The 20,618-nt window shown below is 35.4% G+C and overlaps 1 protein-coding gene across 1 annotated transcript; it reads left to right on the top strand.

Moving 5' to 3' along the window:
• Positions 1-11,916: 11,916 nt before the first annotated feature.
• LOC103994995 (putative HVA22-like protein g) lies at positions 11,917-18,628 on the top strand. The gene is made up of 7 exons (XM_009415481.3): positions 11,917-12,138; positions 12,452-12,529; positions 12,632-12,730; positions 12,841-12,897; positions 12,986-13,049; positions 13,127-13,345; positions 17,999-18,628. Exons 2-7 carry the CDS (start codon positions 12,498-12,500, stop codon positions 18,395-18,397), a joined length of 870 nt encoding a protein of 289 aa, XP_009413756.2. The 5' UTR covers positions 11,917-12,138; positions 12,452-12,497; the 3' UTR covers positions 18,398-18,628.
• The last annotated feature ends 1,990 nt before the right edge of the window (positions 18,629-20,618 follow it).

Below are 20,618 nucleotides of genomic sequence, written 5' to 3'. Positions count from 1 at the left end.
TACGGACTTGTTTAGCTTAGTAAATGTATTAAATTTCGTAGTTAGCACATAATTGAGATTGGAATTAGGCCAACCCAATTAGGGCCAGTTGGGCCCATGTATGGACTGTGTTGGACCAAGTGAAAGGTTCAAATAGTGACCCAACAAGTAGTAGCACCGTCGTGGCATAGTCTCCGAGACTATGCCAGGCGATGGTACCGCCAGTCTGGGCGGTGGTACCGCCCAGTGTCAGGCTGCAGGCGGTGGTACCGCCCGTACCTCGGAAACCCGGGATGAGACATTTTTAGACTCCAAGTTTAAATCAACTTGAGGCCTATAAATACCCCTCTCATCCTTGGTTAATATATATAAGCACAGAGTGTTTAAAAGTGAGAAAACGCTGTAGTAATCACTTGAGAAATCCCCTCCTCTAGTTCTAAGTTTAGAATTATATTTAGGGAGGAGTGTGTGCTTGTAAAGGTTGACTCCTAAACCTGTGAAAAGGAGAAGAGGGGTGTAAAAGGATAGTTGATCTTCGTCCATTGAAAGAAGATCGTTAGTGGATGCTAGTGGCCTTGACATAAAGAGGAATCGGTGGAGTGGATATAGGTCACGATGACCGAACCACTATAAATCGGTTTGTATCTTTGTTCTGCTTTTAATTCTCATATTGTAAACTGATTTACTTACTTTATTTGCTCATTACATTCTTATAAATGTTTTAAAGTTAAACACTTTCTAAGATTGGTTTTCGATGGATGAAGATTTTACAAAATCGATATTTTTATCCGCTGCACTAATTCACCCCCTCCCCCCCAGTGCTGACTCATTCCTAACAGTTGGTATCAAAGCCACGTTTTTCTTATTTGGTTTAACACCCAAATAGAAATGACTCTTTTCGACTTTCAAGAGGGTAACTCTCTCATTCGTCCTCCCATTTTTAATGGGACGGATTACACATATTGGAAAACTCGAATGAGAGTTTTCTTGCTTTCGTTAAATCCTGATTTATAGAATACAGTCGAATTTGGTTTTCAAAAGTCTTCTCTTCCAATGAACGATTGGAATGAATTGGAGAAGAAGACTTTCTCTTTAAATACAATGGCTATGAATGTCTTATTTTGCGCCTTAGACAAAAATGAATTCAATCGGATTTATACTTGCGAAACGACTTTTGATATTTGGCATACTCTTAAAATCACACACGAAAGCACGAATAGAATTAAAGAGTCTAAAGTCAATCTTTTAATGCATGATTTTGAACTATTTCGAATGAAGCTGAGCCAAACCATTGTTGATATGTACACCCATTTTACGGATGTCGTCAATGGTTTAAAAGCATTTGGCAAATGTTTTTCGAATTTTGAACTTATTAATAAAGTTTTACGATCACTTTCTAAAAATTAGGATTCGAAAATAACGACAATATAAGAATCAAAGGACTTGAATAATTTTTCACTCGAAGAACTTATTAGGTCTTTAATGACCTATGAAATGAGCTTTATGGCACATGTTGGACATGATAAACTTGAGAACAACATTCCAAAGAATAGGAAGAATTTGACATTTAGAACAATTGAAGACCACTCGAGCAAAAGCTCAAATGATGATGAACTTGAACTCCTCACTATGAAATTTAAAAATTTCATGAAACAAGAATTAAAGAACAAAAATAAACTTAAAACGAACGCAACTACTTTCTATGAACGCAAGAAGAGGGAAGCACTTTGGGATAAATCGAGCTCATCCGATGACGAGGAGCAAACCGATGAAGGTGATGTGGTAAACTACGTTTTAACGATTTTCGACGATGAGGTAACCAAAACCCCTTTGCTTTATTTTGAAGTTACATGATGCATTTCATGAGTTATTCTTAAATTAGTTTAGAAAAATTATATATAAATTTTTTTTTGAAAATTGTATAATAAAAATAACAAATTTAGGAATCATGCTTATTCTTCTAGTAATTTTGAAAATGATCATGAAAATTACATGCTTTATGATAAAGGAACAAAATATTAGACTTAAATCGAATGCTTAAGATAAATCCTATGTATGTTTTTAAGAATCATTAATGTGTATCTTAATGATTTCTCTATTGCTTTTCAATTTTATTTAAAAATATTTTATGATTAATGAATGATTTAATGATGCATAATGACAATTTAAAATCATGTTTAATGATTTTATATTTTAAAATTATATATAATTTTTGTGCTTCATGGCTTATTGATCTTTGTCATAATTAAAGTTATTTTTTCGGTTTTGAACAAGATGGATGGTTTTTATATCAAAAACTTGAGCATATTTATATGACATCAATCACATAAAATGAAACACATAAAAAGGAAAATGTATTATCATTGGACTTAAAATGATAAATCAAATCTCTTGTTTAAAGAAGCCATATGTTTAATGTGTTATATTTTTGGACATAATGATGAAATTTAATTTTTGGTTTTAAACATTGATGCATATTTTTATTTGGCATAAATGAAAAAGACTTGCTTATATGAAATAAATCACATGAATTGAAATAACTAAAAAGAGGAAAGCTTTCACCTTAAATTTTTTTTTTCAACTTTATCAAATTTTTTCAAAAAAGAGAGATTAATGAATCTATCTATGTTTCTTTTTGAATTTATTGAAATTTTTTTTGATAATTTGACGATTTGAATTTGAATGAGCTTTATCTTGATTCTTTGAGATTTATAACATGAAATCTTTTATGAATCAAGATATCTTATTTGATCTCTTATGTTTCTCTTTGCCATTTATTAAAGAGGAAAATAATTCAATTCATGATCTTGATTTCTCGATATTTGATACTTGAAATCTTTCTATGAATTAAGATTATTTTCTCCTTGTTTCGTTTTGCTATTCACCAAAAAATGAGACTTATCCTCGATGTTTCTTTTTGCTATATACTATCTAAATGAATCATGATTTTTCGAAATTATAATTTTTATGATTTATAATGAATTGAGAGATTTTATATGCTTGAATTTAGATCTTGTTCTCCTACAAGATTAAATGAATTTTATCTATATCATGATCTCTTAAGAATTTTTTTCGTTATTTATTTAAGAGGAGATTTATTAAAATGAATCATGGTTTCTCTTGATTTCTCGGAATTATAACTTAAAAATTCTTTTTATAAATCAAAATTATCTACTATGATTCTTTCTTTTCACTATTTGAGTTATCCAAAAAGAATCATAATATGTCTCTTGATATTCATAATTTGTCATCATGATTTGTATATCTCATCACCAAATTTTTCTTGTTATCCTTATTGTGATGATATAAAATCATGTAATACTCATGATATTATGTTGATACATACAAATGAGAAGTTATAATCTTGCATGGTAAGATATAATATAATTTGACATTTTGATATCATCATGATTTGAAATATTTTTAATTCGGAATGATGCATGTAATACTATGATTTTTTATGATGTGAAAGTCAACAATTATCATTTTCTGAAATGATACCATATAGTAATTAAGAATGATACTTTATCTTTGTTATGATTTAGAAATTAATGTAAAAGAAAAAAAATTATAAAATTATATTTTTTCCTTCTTTTTGACAATGACAAAGGGAGAGAAAAGTTGCTAGTTTGCAAAATAATAAAGAGAAGCAAAAAACTTGCTCATCTCAAAAGACACAAAACCTTGCCAACTTTCATGTGTAAAATTTACTAGCTTGCATGATGTAGAACTTGCTATCTTAAACATCACCAAGAAGTGCTATCTTGCATATCTTAAGAAGCAAAAATGCAAACTTGCAAAATTTACAATCTTGCACATCTTCAAAATTATTGATGATTTGGTGATTATGCATGTTGTAAGATGATGAACAAATTTGCTAGTTGTATGTTATAAAACTTGCATGATGATAAAACAAGAGATTATGTAATGATTTGAACTTGTATGTCTAAACACTTGATAGTTGAACTTTTTTTTGTTGATGACAAAGAGGGATAAGTATGATGTTATACATGATTTTATCATGACATGTTACTTAGATTTTTGAATCCAATAGTTCTATCAATATGACATATTGATAGGGGAAGTTAAAAGTTAACTCCGTTATCAATTGGTTGTCATCATAAAAAAAGGGGAGATTATTGAATCTCGGATTTTGATGATGAAACCAATTGATAGTGTTTATGATTTGATCTGCGGTTTGAGTGACGCAGGATGCTTCGATCAGAGAGAGATAATTAAAGCAGGAAGAATCATATTAGGTTGAAGAAAAATATGTTAGAAGATTGGATGTCGAACTGAAGGATCGGTCGACATATCGACAGAAGGCTTCGGGTCATGAGTTCGAGCATTAGGCCAAGAAGAGTGGATATTGTGTCAAGGAAATCAGAGTTGCGGAGGTCAACTGACCGATTGGGCAATAGACCGCAAGAGAGGATGATGCGCCAAAGAATCAGACGAAGCGTCGATGAACCAATGATATGCTGGACAATATTTGATTAGCTTAGTAATAATTATCTATATCGAAGTAGGTTTTAACTGTGCAGGATTAACTATGATAGCAAGGCATAAAGTAAAATGAAGTCTTGAAGTCAAGGACACGATTTCGTTAGGAGTTCAAGAGTTCATCGGAAGTTCGGACGTTCGTCGGAAGTTCAATCAAAATTGACCGAGAAGTCTAGGAGCTTGCCAAAGAAGCTCGTCGGAACTCGCCAAGAAGATCGTCGTGAAGTCCAAGAGCTTACCGGGAGTCCGTTGGAACATTGCCGAGAGATCGTCGAAAGTTCATCGGAAGATCGCTAGAAGCTCGTCAGAAGAAACCTAGACTTACAAAATTGTTTAGCTTAATAAATATCTTAAATTTCATAGTTAGTACATAATTAGGATTGAAATTAGGCCAACCCAATTAGAGGTCAGTTGAGTCCATGTATGGACTGTGTTGGGCCAAGTGAAAGGCCCAAACAATAACCCAACAAGTAGCGCTATCGTGGCATAGTCTCCAAAATAGTGTCAAGCAATGGTACCGCCCAGTGTTAGTGTCAGGCGGTGGTACTGCCCAGACACAATCTCCGAGAGACTGTCATGTGGTGGTATCGCCCAATGTAGGCGGTGGTACCGCCCGTACTCTAGAAACCCAGGATGAGACATTTTTAGGCACCAAGTTTGAATCAACTTGAGACCTATAAATATCCCTCTCATCCCTGGTTAACATACACAAGCACAAAGTGTTTAAAAGTGAGAAAACGCTGTAGTAATCACTTGAGAAATCCCCTCCTCTAATTCTAAGTTTAGAATTCTGTTTAGGGAGGAGTGTGTGCTTGTAAAGGTTGACTCCTAAACCTGTGAAAATGAGAAGAGAGGTATAAAATGGTAGTTGATCTTGACCCATTGAAAGAAGATTATTAATGGATGTCAATGGCCTTGACGAAAGAGGAAACGGTGGAGTGGATGTATGTCATGACAATCGAACCACTATAAATTGGTTTGAATCTTTGTTTTGCTTTTAATTCTCATATTGCAAACTGATTTACTTACTTTATTTGCTCACAAACATTTTAAAGTTAAACACTTTTTTAGATCGATTTTTGATGAATAAAGATTTTACAAAACTGATATTTTTATCCACTACACTAATTCACCCCTCTTAGTGCCAACTCGTTCCTAATAGATAAGTCATTGACTGGTACATTAATGAAAGAACTGACTATGACTCAGTATGATGGCATTCGAAGAATTCAGGATCACATCCTCAATATAGTTGACAAAGCTGCAAAACTTGAAGCATTATATATGAATGTTGATGAGTCATTCCTCATGCAGTTCATTCTTAATTCCCTTCCTTCTTAGTTTGGCATATTCAAGATTCACTATAATAAAAATAAGGATAAGTGGGATTTGAATGAGTTAACTAGTATGTGTTCATAAAAAATTGAGATTAAAGTAGGAAAGCCCATATAATGTCATGACTGCTACTCAAGGAGCTGGTAATAAGAAAAGAAAATTTAAGCATCATCTATCAAAGAAATTTATCGGGTCTGAAAATGTTAAACAGACTAATGAAAAGAAAGATTTTATAGTAAAGTGCTTCTTTTATAGCAAAAAAGAACATGTAAAGAATGACCGTATTAAATGTTGAATCTCGAATTTTGATGATAAAATCAATTGATGGGTTAATTGATCTAATCCATATTATTGAGTTAAGTGTGCAAGATTAACTACGATAACCAGAAAACATAAAGTAAGAATACCGGAGTCAAGTTCGATGGACGTTTAAGAGTCTGAAGAATCGTCGGAGATGCTGCTGGAACCAACCGAGAAGAAATCGGGAACCTGTCGGAATTTTTGAAAGTTCACCGAAGAGATCGTCGGAGGTTCACGGAGATCACCGAGAAGGCTCGGCTACTCGTTAAAGTCATCACAAGATCGGGAGCTTGCTGGGAGTCCATCGGAAGAAGTTTGTCGGAAAGCTCGCCGGAACAAGACTCGACGTTCGCGGTTGAAAACTTGCTTAGGATGTTTTTAGTTATGTAGTTCACTTGTAATTAGGATTAGGATTAAGAGATAATCCTATATCCTGGTTAGGGGCCAACTAGGCCTAAAATTAGATTTGGTTTAGGCTAAATTTAAAGCCCAACCAATGAACCGAAAAGCCAGGCGGTGGCATCGCCCAGCACCCGAGACCTGGGCGGTGGCACGGCTTGGCTGGGCGGTGGCACCGCCAGTCCACTGTCAGTGTCAAACACTGACAGGCGGTGGCACCGCCAGCATTGGGAACCAAAGAGAATTCAAATTTTGGAGCCCAAATTTGAATCCTCTTGAGGCCTATAAATACCCCTCAAATCTCAGCTGAGATTACAACTTTTTTGAGAAGCAATTGATTCAGAGAAAGGTCTTAGAAAAGTCTTAGCTAGTCTTGTTTTCAATTTGCTAGTGTTCACCTCCTTCTTTCTTGCTGAAAATCTGTAAGAGAGTGAACCGCTTGTAAAAAGTTGTAAGAGGGATATTTACCCTTCCCCTTCAAGAGATTTGCTAGTGGAAGGTGGGAGCCTCATCGAAGAGGGGCCTCGCAAGTGGATATAGGTCATTTGACCGAACCACTTTAAAATCGACGTAATCTCTGGTTTGCATTTCATTACTGCTATTTACATTACTGCAAACCTTCTTACTTGCCTTATTTCCTCATTACCTTTGCTGCACAACTTTGCGAATACGCTTTCAAGTTAAGCACTTTCGAGTTCGATTTTTATCGTACGAAAGATTTGTCGAAACCGACGTTTTAATTCGCTGCACTAATTCACCCCCCCCCCCCCCTCTCTTAGTGCCGCTCGGATCCTAACATTAAACGCATGACTTGGTTCGAAAAGAAAGGTATTAACTCGACTTTTGTATGTTTAGAATTAAATATTACAAAAGTTCCTTCTAATACTTAGGGGATTGATTATGGTGCTTCAACTCATGTTACCAATAATATGCAGAGATTTCTTTCAATCCGGAAACCAAAAGAACATGATAGATTCATCATTATGGGAAATTATCTTAAAGCGAAAGTAATATTAGTGGAAACTTATTGTCCACACTTAGAGACAAGTCATCTAATGGATCTTGTTGACACATGTTATGTTCCTACTATTTCTAGATATTTAGTTTCTTTGTCTAAAATTGATGAGTTAGGATATTATCTTTCTTTTGGTAATGGTAAACTCAGTGTATTTTATGATTCAATAAAAGTTGGTTCTGGAATTATGTGTGATGATTTGTACATAATTAATTTGGATCTTGAGTTTATAAAGATATTATTGACCCTACAATCAAGTGTTAGATTGAAACATAATTTTAATAATGAAAGATTTTCTATATTATGGCATAGACGATTGAGGCATATCTCAAAACAAAAAATTAAAAGATTAGTGAAGAATAATATTTTGGAACATTTATACTTCACTTATTTTGATGTTTGTATAGATTGCATTAAGGGAAAGTAAACTAAGCATATAAAAAAAAATGTCATAAGAAGTAAAGAACTCCGTGAGATTATTCATACTGATATCTATGGACCACTCCATATTTCTTATTTTAGTGGATAAAAATATTTCATCACATTTATATATGACCTGTCCAAATATGGTTATATTTATATAATACATGAAAAGTCTCAAGTTGTTGATACTCTTGAAGTGTAAATAAATGAGGTCGAGAGACAATTAGATAGAAAAGATAAAATTATCAAATCTGATATGGGTGGTGAATTTTATGACAGATATGATGGATCTGATCAAAATATTGGTTCTTTTGCTAGATTCTTAGAACAACGGGGTATTTGTGCTCAATATGCATTACCAGGTGTGCCACAGCAGAACGATATTGCTGAAAGACGATATTATACTCTTATGGATATGGTTAGGAGAATGATGAGTTATTCCTCTGTACTTGAGTCGATGTGGGGTGAAGCTCTTAGGATAACTATATACATCTTGAACAGGGTTCCTAGTAAGTCAGTTACACCAATCCCATTTAAGTTGTAGATTGGTAGAAAGCCTAGTTTGAGATATTTGTATATTTAGGGGTATCCTATAGAGATAAAAATATTCAATCCACATAAAAAAAAATTGGATCCAAGATCCATTTTTGGATATTTTATTAGTTATCCAAAAAAATCCAAGAAATATATATTTTATTGCCCTACTCATAGTACAAGGATAGTAGAATATGGTAATGTAAAATTCCTAGAAAATAGCGAATTCAGTGGGAGTGAAAAATCTTGAATGATCAATTTTGATATTGAGGAGATTAAGTTAATTCTCCCGTATCATCTCTTATTCAAAAGATTATTGTTCCTCAAATTAATGAGAGCATTGATGAGGGTGAACAACAAAATAATATCGAAAAACTCTCACATGATATTGATGTCACAATTGATGATCTTGTAGAATAATCACAATTGGCAGTTTTGAGAAGATCAAAGGAAAAGAAAATATGTCATTTCTGATGATTATGTGGTATATCTATAAGAATCAGATTATGATATAGGAATAAAAAGAGACCCCTTATCGTTTTTACAAACTATAGAAAGTAACGATTCTGAAAAATGGTATGATGAAATGAAAGAAGAGTTAAAATCAATGGTCCAGAATGGTGTTTGGGAACTCGTTGAATTACCCAATAATTATAAAAGAGTTTGTTATAAATAGGTCTTTAAGACAAAACGTGACTCAATAGGCAATATCGAGCGATATAAAGCTAGACTTGTGGCCAAAGTTTTTTCTCAAAAAGAATGCATCGACTATAATGAGATTTTTTTCTCCAATTTATAGAAAGGACTCGTTGAGAATCGTTATAGCATTAGTAACTCATTATAATCTTGAGTTACATCAGATGGATATTGAAACAACATTTGTAAATGAAGATCTTGATAAGAAAATCTATATGAAATAACTTGAAGGATTCATAAAAAAGGAAAAAGAAAGTTGGGCTTGTAAACTTAATAAATCGATTTATAATCTTAAACAAGCATCTAGACAATAGTATATAAAGTTTCATAATATAATTACTTATTTCATATTTAAGAAAAATACTATTGATCAGTGCATATATCTGAAGGTAAGTGGGAACAAGTTTATTATATTAGTCTTATATGTGGATAATATTTTACTTGCTAGTCGTAATATTGGTTTATTGCACGAAACCAAGATATTTCTCAACAAGAACTTTAAGATGGTTGATATGAATGAAGCAACCTATGTTATTAGTATTGAGATATTCAGGGATAGATCTCAAGGATTATTAGGATTATCTCAAAAATGATATATTAATCGTATCTTGGAGAGATTTAATATGCAGCTTTGCTCAGCTAATGATATACCTATTACTAGAGGTGAAAATTTCAATCAAAATGAGTACTCAAAAAATGATTTAAAAAAGAATCAAATAAAGAATATTCCTTATGGGTGTGCAGTTGGAAGTCTATTATATGCTCAAACATGTACAAGACCAGATATAAGTTTTGCAATTGTAATGTTGGTAAGATACCAAAGCAACCTAGGAATGGAACATTGAAAAGCTATAAAGAAAGTAATGAGATTTCTATAGGGGACGAAAAATTATATACTCACATACAGGAGTTTAGATTAGCTTGAAGTGACATGATATTCAGATGTTGATTTTGCAAATTGCCTCAACAATAGAAAGTCCACTTCAGAATTTATATTCATGTTAGCTAGTGGGGCAATTTCTTAGAAAAGTATAAAGCAATCATATATTACATCATCAACAATGGAAGCTAAATTTATTGCATGCTTTGAGGTCACAAATCAAATTTTATGACTACGAAATTTCATCTCAGGACTTGGCGTGGTTGACTCAATTGTTAGGCCACTGAAGATATTTTACAATAACACCGCAGTAGTTTTCTTCTCTAAGAATAGCAAATACTCTAGTGGTTTCAAGCACATCGAGACAAAGTACTTGGTGGTTAGAGAAAGAGTCCAGAAACAACAAGTGTCAATTGAGAACCTGAACACTAATATGATGATTGCTAATCCATTGATAAAAGATTTACAATGTAAAATATTTAAAGAATGAGGCTTATGAGCAAGTCATAAAAGATATGGTGATGCATATTTAGGTGGATGCTATTATTGATATTTTTCTTGCTTAATTAAAGTTATTTGTTTCTACTATCCAGTTTATATTTATATTTATACATATTATAGTTGAATGTAATAATGAGATTGTCTTGACAAGATAAATTATAGGGATCATTATGAACTATATTAGGATAGACTAACAATGTTGTGGTATATAGAAAAGAGTATGACATTGATGATATACAACCGCTATGACTCGCATTCATAGTTGAACTTAATATAGTATTATTATGTTTATTGGACTTATTGACTTGTTTTAAAATTATGACTATGTATAAAATATTTTTCAAAATTATTTGGAATCCAATTAGGTAAAATTATTTTTAAATAAATTTTATTTTATTTATTTTGATTTTGAATATTTTTTTTATCTCATCAATTAATGATCAAGTGGGAGAATGTTTGATTTTGTAGCCTTTATAATTGGATAAGATATATATAATATAACTAATTGGATTATGATGACAAGCCAATACAAAAGAAGTTCACTTAAAGTATCCATAGGAAATAACCTTGATAAGATGAACTCTCTAATTGAGAGATTATAGTCTCTCCTATGAAAAGATAGGAAGAGAGGAGAAGGATCTAGTTCTCTTGTAAATTCGTAACTATCTTACATCAAAAGATACGTATCATGGTAAAACTAGATCTAGTTATATTTGATTTCAATCCTAACATAAAAGATTATTTTCACGTTTAATATAATATATTACAGATTTTATACTTACAGAATTTTGATTCCAAAACTAACTTAAACAATGAACTGTCATCGTCGAAAATAGTTTTCAAGTAACTTTGTAAGATTCGATATCTCTGGAGTCGAACAAGTACAACATCGATTGAGATCAACGTGAGACAAATGCGAACAAGGGATCTCGGTTGGTTGGTTTCAAATCAACTTTCAGTTCGGATAATTATTTTTTTATTTAATATAATTATTATAAATTATATCGAAAAATATTATAATTTCTAGAAACATTATGGTTCAAAAAAAGTTATTTTGTTCATCTTAAGCAAACCTATGAATCTACACAAACCATCTCATCATTATTTCTTCTTAGTTAATCGGAGGTATTGCCAGGATTCAACGTATAAACAACTAATTACATGCTCGGATCCATCATGGTTCGACTTCCATAACCGGATCTTAGGATTCGAAAACGAAGCTGTAGCTTATCGGGATCGTGCTTTACGATTCACGTCCGGAAGATCGGATTCGGATTCGGATTAAATTATGGTTTTGTCGCGATATGCATTATCCGATATCAACCCCCACCCCCCCCATCCGTTAAATCTCGAAAGCCTCGGTGAGAAATGACTGCAGCGCCGGAAAGGGAGAAGAGGACGAGCTAAATAATCACGAGGTGGGGGACACGAAGCGGTAGTGGCTGGGCTACTGCTGCACAACCCCCCCACACCCTCTCTGGCTCGCTCTCATCCATCTCGCCGATTCGATTCTTCCACATCGTTTGGAGGAATTTGAGGCTCTCGGTTCTGTTGATCTCGCGATCTCGCGAAGGTATCTTTGCCTTTTTCTTTTCCCGTTCTCGATCGTCATCATTCGGTCACGATTCCTTTCTTCTTGGATTTGCTTTTTCTTTTTTCTTCGCGTTCTTGTCTTTTCCTTTTTCTCTTTCTTTTTTTCCTCCTGCATTTTGGATTTTTGATCATCATGGATCTTTTTCTTTGAAACCCTATTTATCCTTATCTCGATGTGTTAAGCCCTGATCTTTCTGTTTGATCTTGGAAATATTCGGTATCATCTGCGCATTGTCTGAGATGTTTTCTTCCTCGATAATTTTTCTTCTCTTTTGCGCTGGGGTTTGCTCAAGTGGGCTGAGGGAGTGACCGCATCTTCGTACTTGCTGCCGGCTCAAAATGATCGGGAGTTTTATCACGAGAAGCCTTGCGTAAGTAATTAGGTCTTCGTAACCCTTAATTGCTCCCTTTCTTGAACAACGTAATGCGAGGGGCAAGGATAAATCAGATTGCGACTGGTTCTCGTGTGACAGGTTGATTCTTGGATATGCTTATCCAGCATATGAATGCTTCAAGACGGTGGAGTTAAACAAGCCCGACATCGATCAGCTTCTGTTCTGGTGTCAGTACTGGTTTGTTCTTATCTCTTGTCAGCCGAACGAACCTGCATTCCTCTATCTCATCCTTCTGTCGGTTTTCAAGCTAAAAGTTTGTTTTTTTGGGGGGGGTGATCTGTTTGTAGGATTTTAGTTGCTGCCTTGACTGTCTTTGAGAGAGTGGGCGACAATTTCATTTCATGGTATGGTAGCTTGAATTGGTTTGATGTGTCTTCTTTTGAGGCTTTGCCAAACATTTGACATGCTGAATCTTATCTCTTTAAATTGAAGGATACCAATGTACAGCGAAGCGAAATTGGCATTCTTTGTGTATCTCTGGTATCCCAAAACAAAGGTATAAACCCCAGTGATTGTTTCATTGTGTGTTATCCAGTGAACAATTGGTTAAGGAGTATATGCATCTGTGGGCAGGGAACAACTTATGTTTATGAAACCTTCTTCCGCCCGTATGTGGCAAAGCATGAAAATGAAATAGATCGCAACTTGCTTGAGCTGAGAACAAGGGCTGGGGATATCATGGTCCTCTACTTCCAGAAAGTTGCAAGCTATGGTCAGACGAGGATTTTTGAAATCCTGCAGTATGTTGCTTCGCAATCACACTCACAATCATCAAGAACTCGTCCTGTTCAGGTTTTATTCTTCGGGCTATAAATTATTTTTTATTCCACTGATTTTTCCTATTTTATAATCTTGGCTCGTATGGATATCGTTCTAGAGATAGCTTTTCAGTAGCTTCTCTAGGACTTGTTTATATTTGTTGCCTATTATTCTCTATGGTAACCAAATAAAGTAGTTGCTGCAAATCATTCTACAGTCTATCGTGACATATTGTTCGTGGCAAACTATTAACACAAAGCATAATGTTATATTCTCTTCCTGTGGCTTTCAGATGGATAATTGAGGCTGCATGAGGTGTGCTTCTGTTGACCTATTTGGCTAAACAAAAACATAAAGTGTTGTTCTATGTTTGGGTGGTAAACTACTAGTAAAATATTTAGGCGAATTCCATTGAAGCCAACTTGGTCGGTGAAATCAATGTTTGCCTTAGATAAATAATTGTGTTTGTGGTAAATTTTGGTGATGACCATATCTTCCTTGGAGTATGTCACTTGGTCTAGCTAAGCAAATTTTAGGACATTCTGCTGGCCGGTTCTTGCATCTACTTGTAAATATCTGTTAGATTCTCTATATTTGATCTATGTGGGTTAAATGAGTCAGTCTAAGCATTAAATTGCAGAGTATTGTTTTGATATTGTTCTGTTTATTAACAATAAAGTTAATTTTAAACTAGTTCATTTAACATGAGTACTGTAGACTTGTTAGAGTCCTTTTCTGTTTTACTATCCCACCAGCCAGCCCTCTGTGAGAGCAACTACAGAATTCATTGTAAGCTTCTTGCTTTGTGCTGGCTCTTAATCTCTAAATGCATTTTGGAAACAAAGGGTTGGTTCTCTTTCTACATGCTTAATGCCCGATTTAAGATGCTGCAGTATATTGGACGCCTTTTGAGATGTGAGAAGTCTTTAATCCTTCAACATGTCATATAAGGTATTCTTTAGTTTAGTGGGCAAACGTTATTCGTATACATTAACCCATTTAAGCTTAGACTGCACCTGACTCAGGTACTGTTTACATTTGTTTGTCGATATTCCTCAATTAGATAGATGTGATGGAAGAGCACTTGTGACACAAAGACAAGGTACATTCAAATTAGATCTTGAATTAATACAGGTTGAGACAACTCAATTTTAGAGGGTCGAGTCGCATTGTTGGTTAAAATATAGGTGAGTTGTGAGACTTATAAGTCAACTGTAAGAAAGTTTTGAATGATTGAGATGTATACATGGGTGAACATTTTACTGTTATTGGAAGGTTTTGTTAGTAATGGAAACGAAGCCCATAAAAAATGTTGGTTCTCTATTAATATAATAATTTATTGAGCAGGAACATAAAATAAGAGAGAGCTTTGGTTATAAATTTGAATCTGAGCCCTTGCTGAGATATTTTTGGTTAAATTTTTTTCCTTGTAATTCTTCTTTATCTTTTGCATCCTTCTTAGTTGATTGTTTCTCGATTTATTGTGTATTTCCTATGATGTCTATCTATGTAAATAGTCTTCTTGTTTGGTGGCACCAAAGTCTGAATCGCTAATTCCACAAGTCGTCACTCAAATCAATGTTTCTCCATTGCTGTATGTAGTTACCAAGCCTGCAAATCGAATCAAGATAACAAGGTTGAATATAAGTTTTTCATATATCTTTCGGGTTATATTGCTAACTTATGGTCTATTATGCCTCTGAGATAAATCTTGATCCCTATTAGCATAGCTAGTCATTGTTTTTTCACTCTTTTAAAGTCAGGTTATTTTTGACAGTTGGTTCATTGTTACATAAATGATCAACAGTAAATAACAAGGGTTCCTTCTTCCCTAAGCCTGCCTGATGATAATAAATTATTGAATATGCTCTGAAAACCTTCTAATTTTAAACTAAAATTTTGCAAAATGTCATTTGTTATTGTGGAAAGTCATTGAAGATTATTGTGTTTTTTATGTTTGGTTGTGTTTTGAATTTTTCAATTATGTCCTTGTTATTCTAGGCCTAGCTCATTAATGTAATATAGCAATGTGTTATCATAGTCCAAGAAAACGAATTGAGGGTTCCATAAAATGAATTATAACGATTTAAATATGACATGTGATGTAGAATTTCATTCCTAGCAATAGTTTGGGTATTGAGAATGCCTTACGTAAAAGAAATAGTTATCAGCTGTGTATCTATTAAGTATTCATGACGGAGGATTGAGCACAACAGATTCAGAATTAGTGTACTGATGAGGTTTGAGTATGTTCTCCAGGGCTCGGAGAGCCTGGGGACTTAGAAGTGATAGACAAATACAAGAATGAGTGGATCTGAAAAGAATGATCTTTGATGAGCCTATGAATGGGTTGGGTCAGATCAGGTTGATGGGTAATGTCAACTAATTACCCACAGTGACTCATGCCTTACATCCAAATGGTCAAAATATTTTGATCCAAAGTCGACACATAAGTAGTAGGTCGAGTCAGGACACATTGAAACTGGTCAGCTTGATGTTTCAATGCAGCTTTTTAAATAATTTATTAGCAAAAGAGTCTGGTCTGCATGAGGTGGGGTGGGGTCGGACCACACTATCTAGTAAACATGAGTGACACTTTTTTTTTTTTTTGGTGAAACCAATAGGCCATCTTAAATGGGTGGGGTTGGACCACACCATCAAGGAAACATATGACTGGCCCTAATTTTATTTGTCGAACCAATGGACCATTTTAATTGGGTTGGGATGGATTAACCTAATGGTTTGGCCGTTTAGGTCATAAATTCCACTGCTATTTTTTTTAAAAGGCTTGAATCGGGTAAGTATTCCATTAATCTATTGATAAAAAGGGAAAATTGTGGTAAAGAAAGAAATACAAGAAAGAGATCCAAACAAACAAATAGAAAGTAATGGAAATAAGAAATAAAAATGGCAAGATCAAGCAAAGTCAATAATACTACAGAGTCCCCAAAGAAACATATTCCTCATTGCCGCACCAAAGAAACAAAAAAAAAGAACTCTTTCCAGAGGAGCCACATGTTAACCCAAGGCAGTGCTTTTGTGTGGGAACTACCTCATAATATTCAATATTCTCAACCAGGTCTCTGTATTGACCCTGAACCAAGTTACTAGAGTTCCATTTTTTCAGCTTTGTTACGCATTCCACAAGTTGGCTAAAGTTGATACTTGATACAGCTGATGATTCCTGAACACACCCCTACTGTTCAATATTTTCGTAGGAGTAAAAGAACCAAGGCATAGCAAAATGGTCAACAAAAAAGTTTCAGTGTATAAGTTCATGCAAATAATGCCATATCATTCAACATACACTTGCCTTAAGAGTTTTAGGGCCGTATTATGATTTTCTGGTCTCTGCTATATGCAAGATTAGCAAAGGTCTAATAAAGAGTTCAGAGTGAAAACTAAGTTGGGTCTTCCTGCCTAAAGAAAGGCATCTTTTTGCAGTTGTTTAGGCGCGCGCACACACACACACACACACATATATATATATATACAAGTTAACTTAGATATATTCGTATACAAGTTAACTTAGATATATTCGTATGTACACTATATCTACATTACTATACAAAGGCTAAATTTTTCCTTACTCATTTCCGGTTGTTTGTCCTCATTTTGACAAAGATATTTGTGATTGATGATCTTCCCCCTTTTATCTGTTATTCCTCTCTGCTGTGATGTTCTTCATCCATGTGCAAACAGGCTAGTCTTTTTTTCTTTTCTTTGTTTTCCAATTTGTTCACCTCGGATTTTTTTTTGTGGTGTCTTCTCTTTATCATGTCTTTTTTTTTCTCTGCGATATTTTCATTTTCTTCTCGTACTTGTACTCTAGATGGACTGATCCTAGGTCGCTAGGTAGTATACATGCATAGGTGTCACCACATTTATTATGGTTGACATAATTGGAAAGGTGCTGCTGCTCCATGAATCATGTCTAAAATTTATCCTTTTGGGTCATGATATGTTTGATTTTATTTGGTAAAAGGTTAGTAATAATGTCATAGACTTTGTTAGTACTTTTGAATATTTACATGTTTGGATATGTAAAAATCCATAGGCATCCTTGAAACCGTTAGGTGTCAGGTTTCTCTCTGACAGATCTCTCTACAGTTTAAGTTATTTATTTGATCACCATCAGATAGCAGAATGCAGCCTAGTACTTGCTAGGAGTACAAATCTGATGCTGTGGGTCTTCACTATTGGAATAATCTTAATGTGCTATAAGGTTCCAAATAACAATTGAAGATCTAAGGGTATAAGAGAGATCTAAGAGGGAATTGAAAGCTGGAGCGAGTTTCACAAGGAAAGAAGATAACCATGGTTATTAAGCCATAAAGAATTTCAAATTTTCATGCTCAATACATCATTAAGATTAATAGATTAATACATATAATATTATGCTAACAAAAGGAATTGTCTAGAAAAGAAAAGAATGTGTGTCATATAACAGCCTTAAAAACATGTATTAAATGTATGATGGAAGTGCAATTCTATATGAGGAGGGGTACTTTGTCTAGACCAACATTTAATGACTTGGAAATTTGATTGCTTATTATGACACCTTAAGCATATAAGTAAGATGTATCGTTCCTGACATGAGTTGTATCGTTTATAATTGAAGGTCCCTCTCTCTTTTAGCAACATGATGCTTTTGTTTATACTGATGTAAACAATGGTGGATAACAGCGACAACCACAACAACCGATCCGTAGAACATCATCAACAACAGCTGCAAGGGAGCCCACGGAGCAACTTAAGCAGGCCAAAAGTATACCTTCCAGCCCTACCAAGAGCCAGCCTCAGGAACCCTTGAAGGCAGGTGTTACTCCGGCCGATGCTGTTGCTACCCAGCTCCCATCTTCGTCAGGTCTTCCCAGTCAACCCAATACCGAAACCACTACCCTTCAACCAACAGCTGGTGACAAGGAAGCACTGCAGGCTGGTGTGGCCAATACCACGGACAAAGAAAACCCACAGGAAGATGCTAATCCTCCCGTTCAAGAGAAACCCATCGAAGAAGCCATCCGTGTGACGCGTGCCAGACTTAGAAAGCGAGCTGCTACCGCTGGTCCATCGGCCCGCTAAAAGTATCGCTTGATTTCTGATCCATATTGGGAATTAATTTGTGAGACCATTTCCAGACACTATCGCGGTTCCTGTAAATAACTTGGAAGCATCTTGAGACCGAAGTTGGTAGACAAGTAGATTGTGTTTCTTTGATTTTGTTTTCTTTGTTTTTTTGGCCATAAACAATGCGTTGTGGCATTTCGATCATGCAAAGTAGTCATAATAGATTGTCTCTGAAGTTGAAAGTGACTCGTGATTCCGTGAATGGTGGCAACAGCGCATGCAAGAACGAGATTTCCGTGAATCGAATTCAGAATTATCTGGGGGTTGGAATGATAACAGGTTTTCGTTAGCTCCCTCTTATCGTTTTTAACTATGTATTTATGAAGTCTACTGTTGTATGGGAGTCTACAAACAATAAAAGGATAAAATCCACATAAATTACTGCTGCTAAAATCCTTGAAGAATCATCCACTGTCCACATTTCCCCAAATAATTGAAGTTGGCTAAAAATTTATCTAAGAAACCTGATGAACATACAACACCGTTTGGCAATTGCAGGAATGATAGTAAGACGTGCTCCCCTTTACACGTTTCATTGGTCCGTGAGCGTGGGACCCACCTGGTAGACATTTTAATGGCATACCACATTAATTAAATCACTAAAATTATTTTTATTAGCTGACGGGTCGGATGAATTGAACTGGACCGGGTCGAGGGATTTCTTGCCCGATCCAAAGTCGTCCATGGTCGGGGTGCGTCTTCCACGTGTATATATATATATAGACACATCCGCGACGGAGGTGGTCTTTATTTCTTGCTCATCATCAGTTCGAAGCATAGTCTTTCCCCTGCTCTGGATGTCCTCTACCTCGTATCGCTTTCCCTTTGTCTTTCTTGATTTGATCTAATGTATCTTGTTGAAGGTTCTGCAGGACTCGATCATCTGCCCCGGTGTTCTTGGATCTGTGAGTCGGCGAATCGCAAAGTCTCGATCGTGTGTATGATTCTTGGATCGATCGTCCGTGCTCATGGAGACTATGTTGAATTCGAGACTGTTGACGCGTCTGAATGACCTTAACCCTCTTTCCTTCTTGTCTGGATTTGAGCAAGACAGAGGCGCATGCTCTCGTCTTGATGCTGAACGGAAGGTGAATCCGATCGTCCTTGCCCTCGAAATGGTTTATTCCGTTGGATGGTTCTTCCCGTAGCCGTGAATTTGAGTTGTCTTGTTGTTTCTCCTCTCTCGTTCTTTTCTCTGTAATGTTGTTTTACGCTTTCACTGTTCAGAATGGTTCGGTTTCCCTCTCTCTCGAGATCAATCCGGTAAACTGCCGTGGTGCGTATGAGGCCAATGCATCACGGCCGTTAATTAGATGGGGTAAAGCGGGATAATCAAACCATGGGTTTAGAATCCGTTGCTGTTTACGAGCAGGCCGGAGACGCAAGCATGCTTGCGGGACCCACCCTATAGAGTTCTTATTTTATTCGAAATTTCAACTACATCCACATGGGTTGAATAAATAAGACGAGTTCGTAAGCCGACGGGTCGGATCGGGGGATTTCTCGCCCGACCCAAATCGGGCGCGCTTCCTTTCCCTATAAATATCTGCGAGGAAGGCGGTTGTGTCGGTTCTTCCCCCCTTCTTTGAGGCAGAGCTCAGGGAGAGCGCAGGGTTACTACCTCCTCCCCAATGCCGGTGATTCTTCTTTTCTGATTCGAAACCCTTTCGTGTGTTTTATCTTTCTTGATTCTGATCTGTGAGACGATCATGGACGAAGATCAACGACGGACCCGAGCATGTGCCTCGTCGGGGTTCTCGGATCGGCTTCAGATTCGTGATGTGTGTATGATCCAGACCCTAAATCTTCTCTCCTCTCTAGATGCTTTGTCTTCCGATCGTAAAAGGATGATGAAAGGGTAGCTCGGTTAGGCATCGATATCTTATATCATCAGTTGCTTGATTATGATAAGCACATCTTTTCTTTTCTTTTGATGTTGTATGTATCAACATCTTTGTGTCATGTACTCTAGCAAATTGTATTTGTAGAGATGATACTGTATCACCAAAGAAGTTGTTCTTGCAGGTGCATGGGAAGTTTATAAATTTTATTTGCTTTGTTTCTTGCTTACCTTTATCAGGATGTCTTAGAGGTTTTAAGGTTTCATTTTATGCCTGTATTTTCTTGAAAGATGACTCGCTTCTCATGTTTATTTTGGTTCTCTCATTTTAGCAGT

The sequence above is a fragment of the Musa acuminata genome, chromosome BXJ1-8 (genome assembly GCF_036884655.1).
Source record: "Musa acuminata AAA Group cultivar baxijiao chromosome BXJ1-8, Cavendish_Baxijiao_AAA, whole genome shotgun sequence".
NCBI lineage: Eukaryota > Viridiplantae > Streptophyta > Magnoliopsida > Zingiberales > Musaceae > Musa > Musa acuminata.
The sequence above is the reverse complement of the archived record's forward strand: the minus strand, read 5'-3'. Positions and strand labels throughout refer to the sequence as shown.

Excerpts from the sequence above, each read along its gene's own strand:
- LOC103994995 (XM_009415481.3), top strand. The coding sequence starts at position 12,498 with ATGATCGGGAGTTTTATCACGAGAAGCCTTGC. Across the intron at positions 12,731-12,840 it reads CTGTTCTGGTGTCAGTACTG|GATTTTAGTTGCTGCCTTGA; the intron begins GTTTGTTCTTAT and ends ATCTGTTTGTAG. Across the intron at positions 12,898-12,985 it reads GGCGACAATTTCATTTCATG|GATACCAATGTACAGCGAAG; the intron begins GTATGGTAGCTT and ends TTTAAATTGAAG.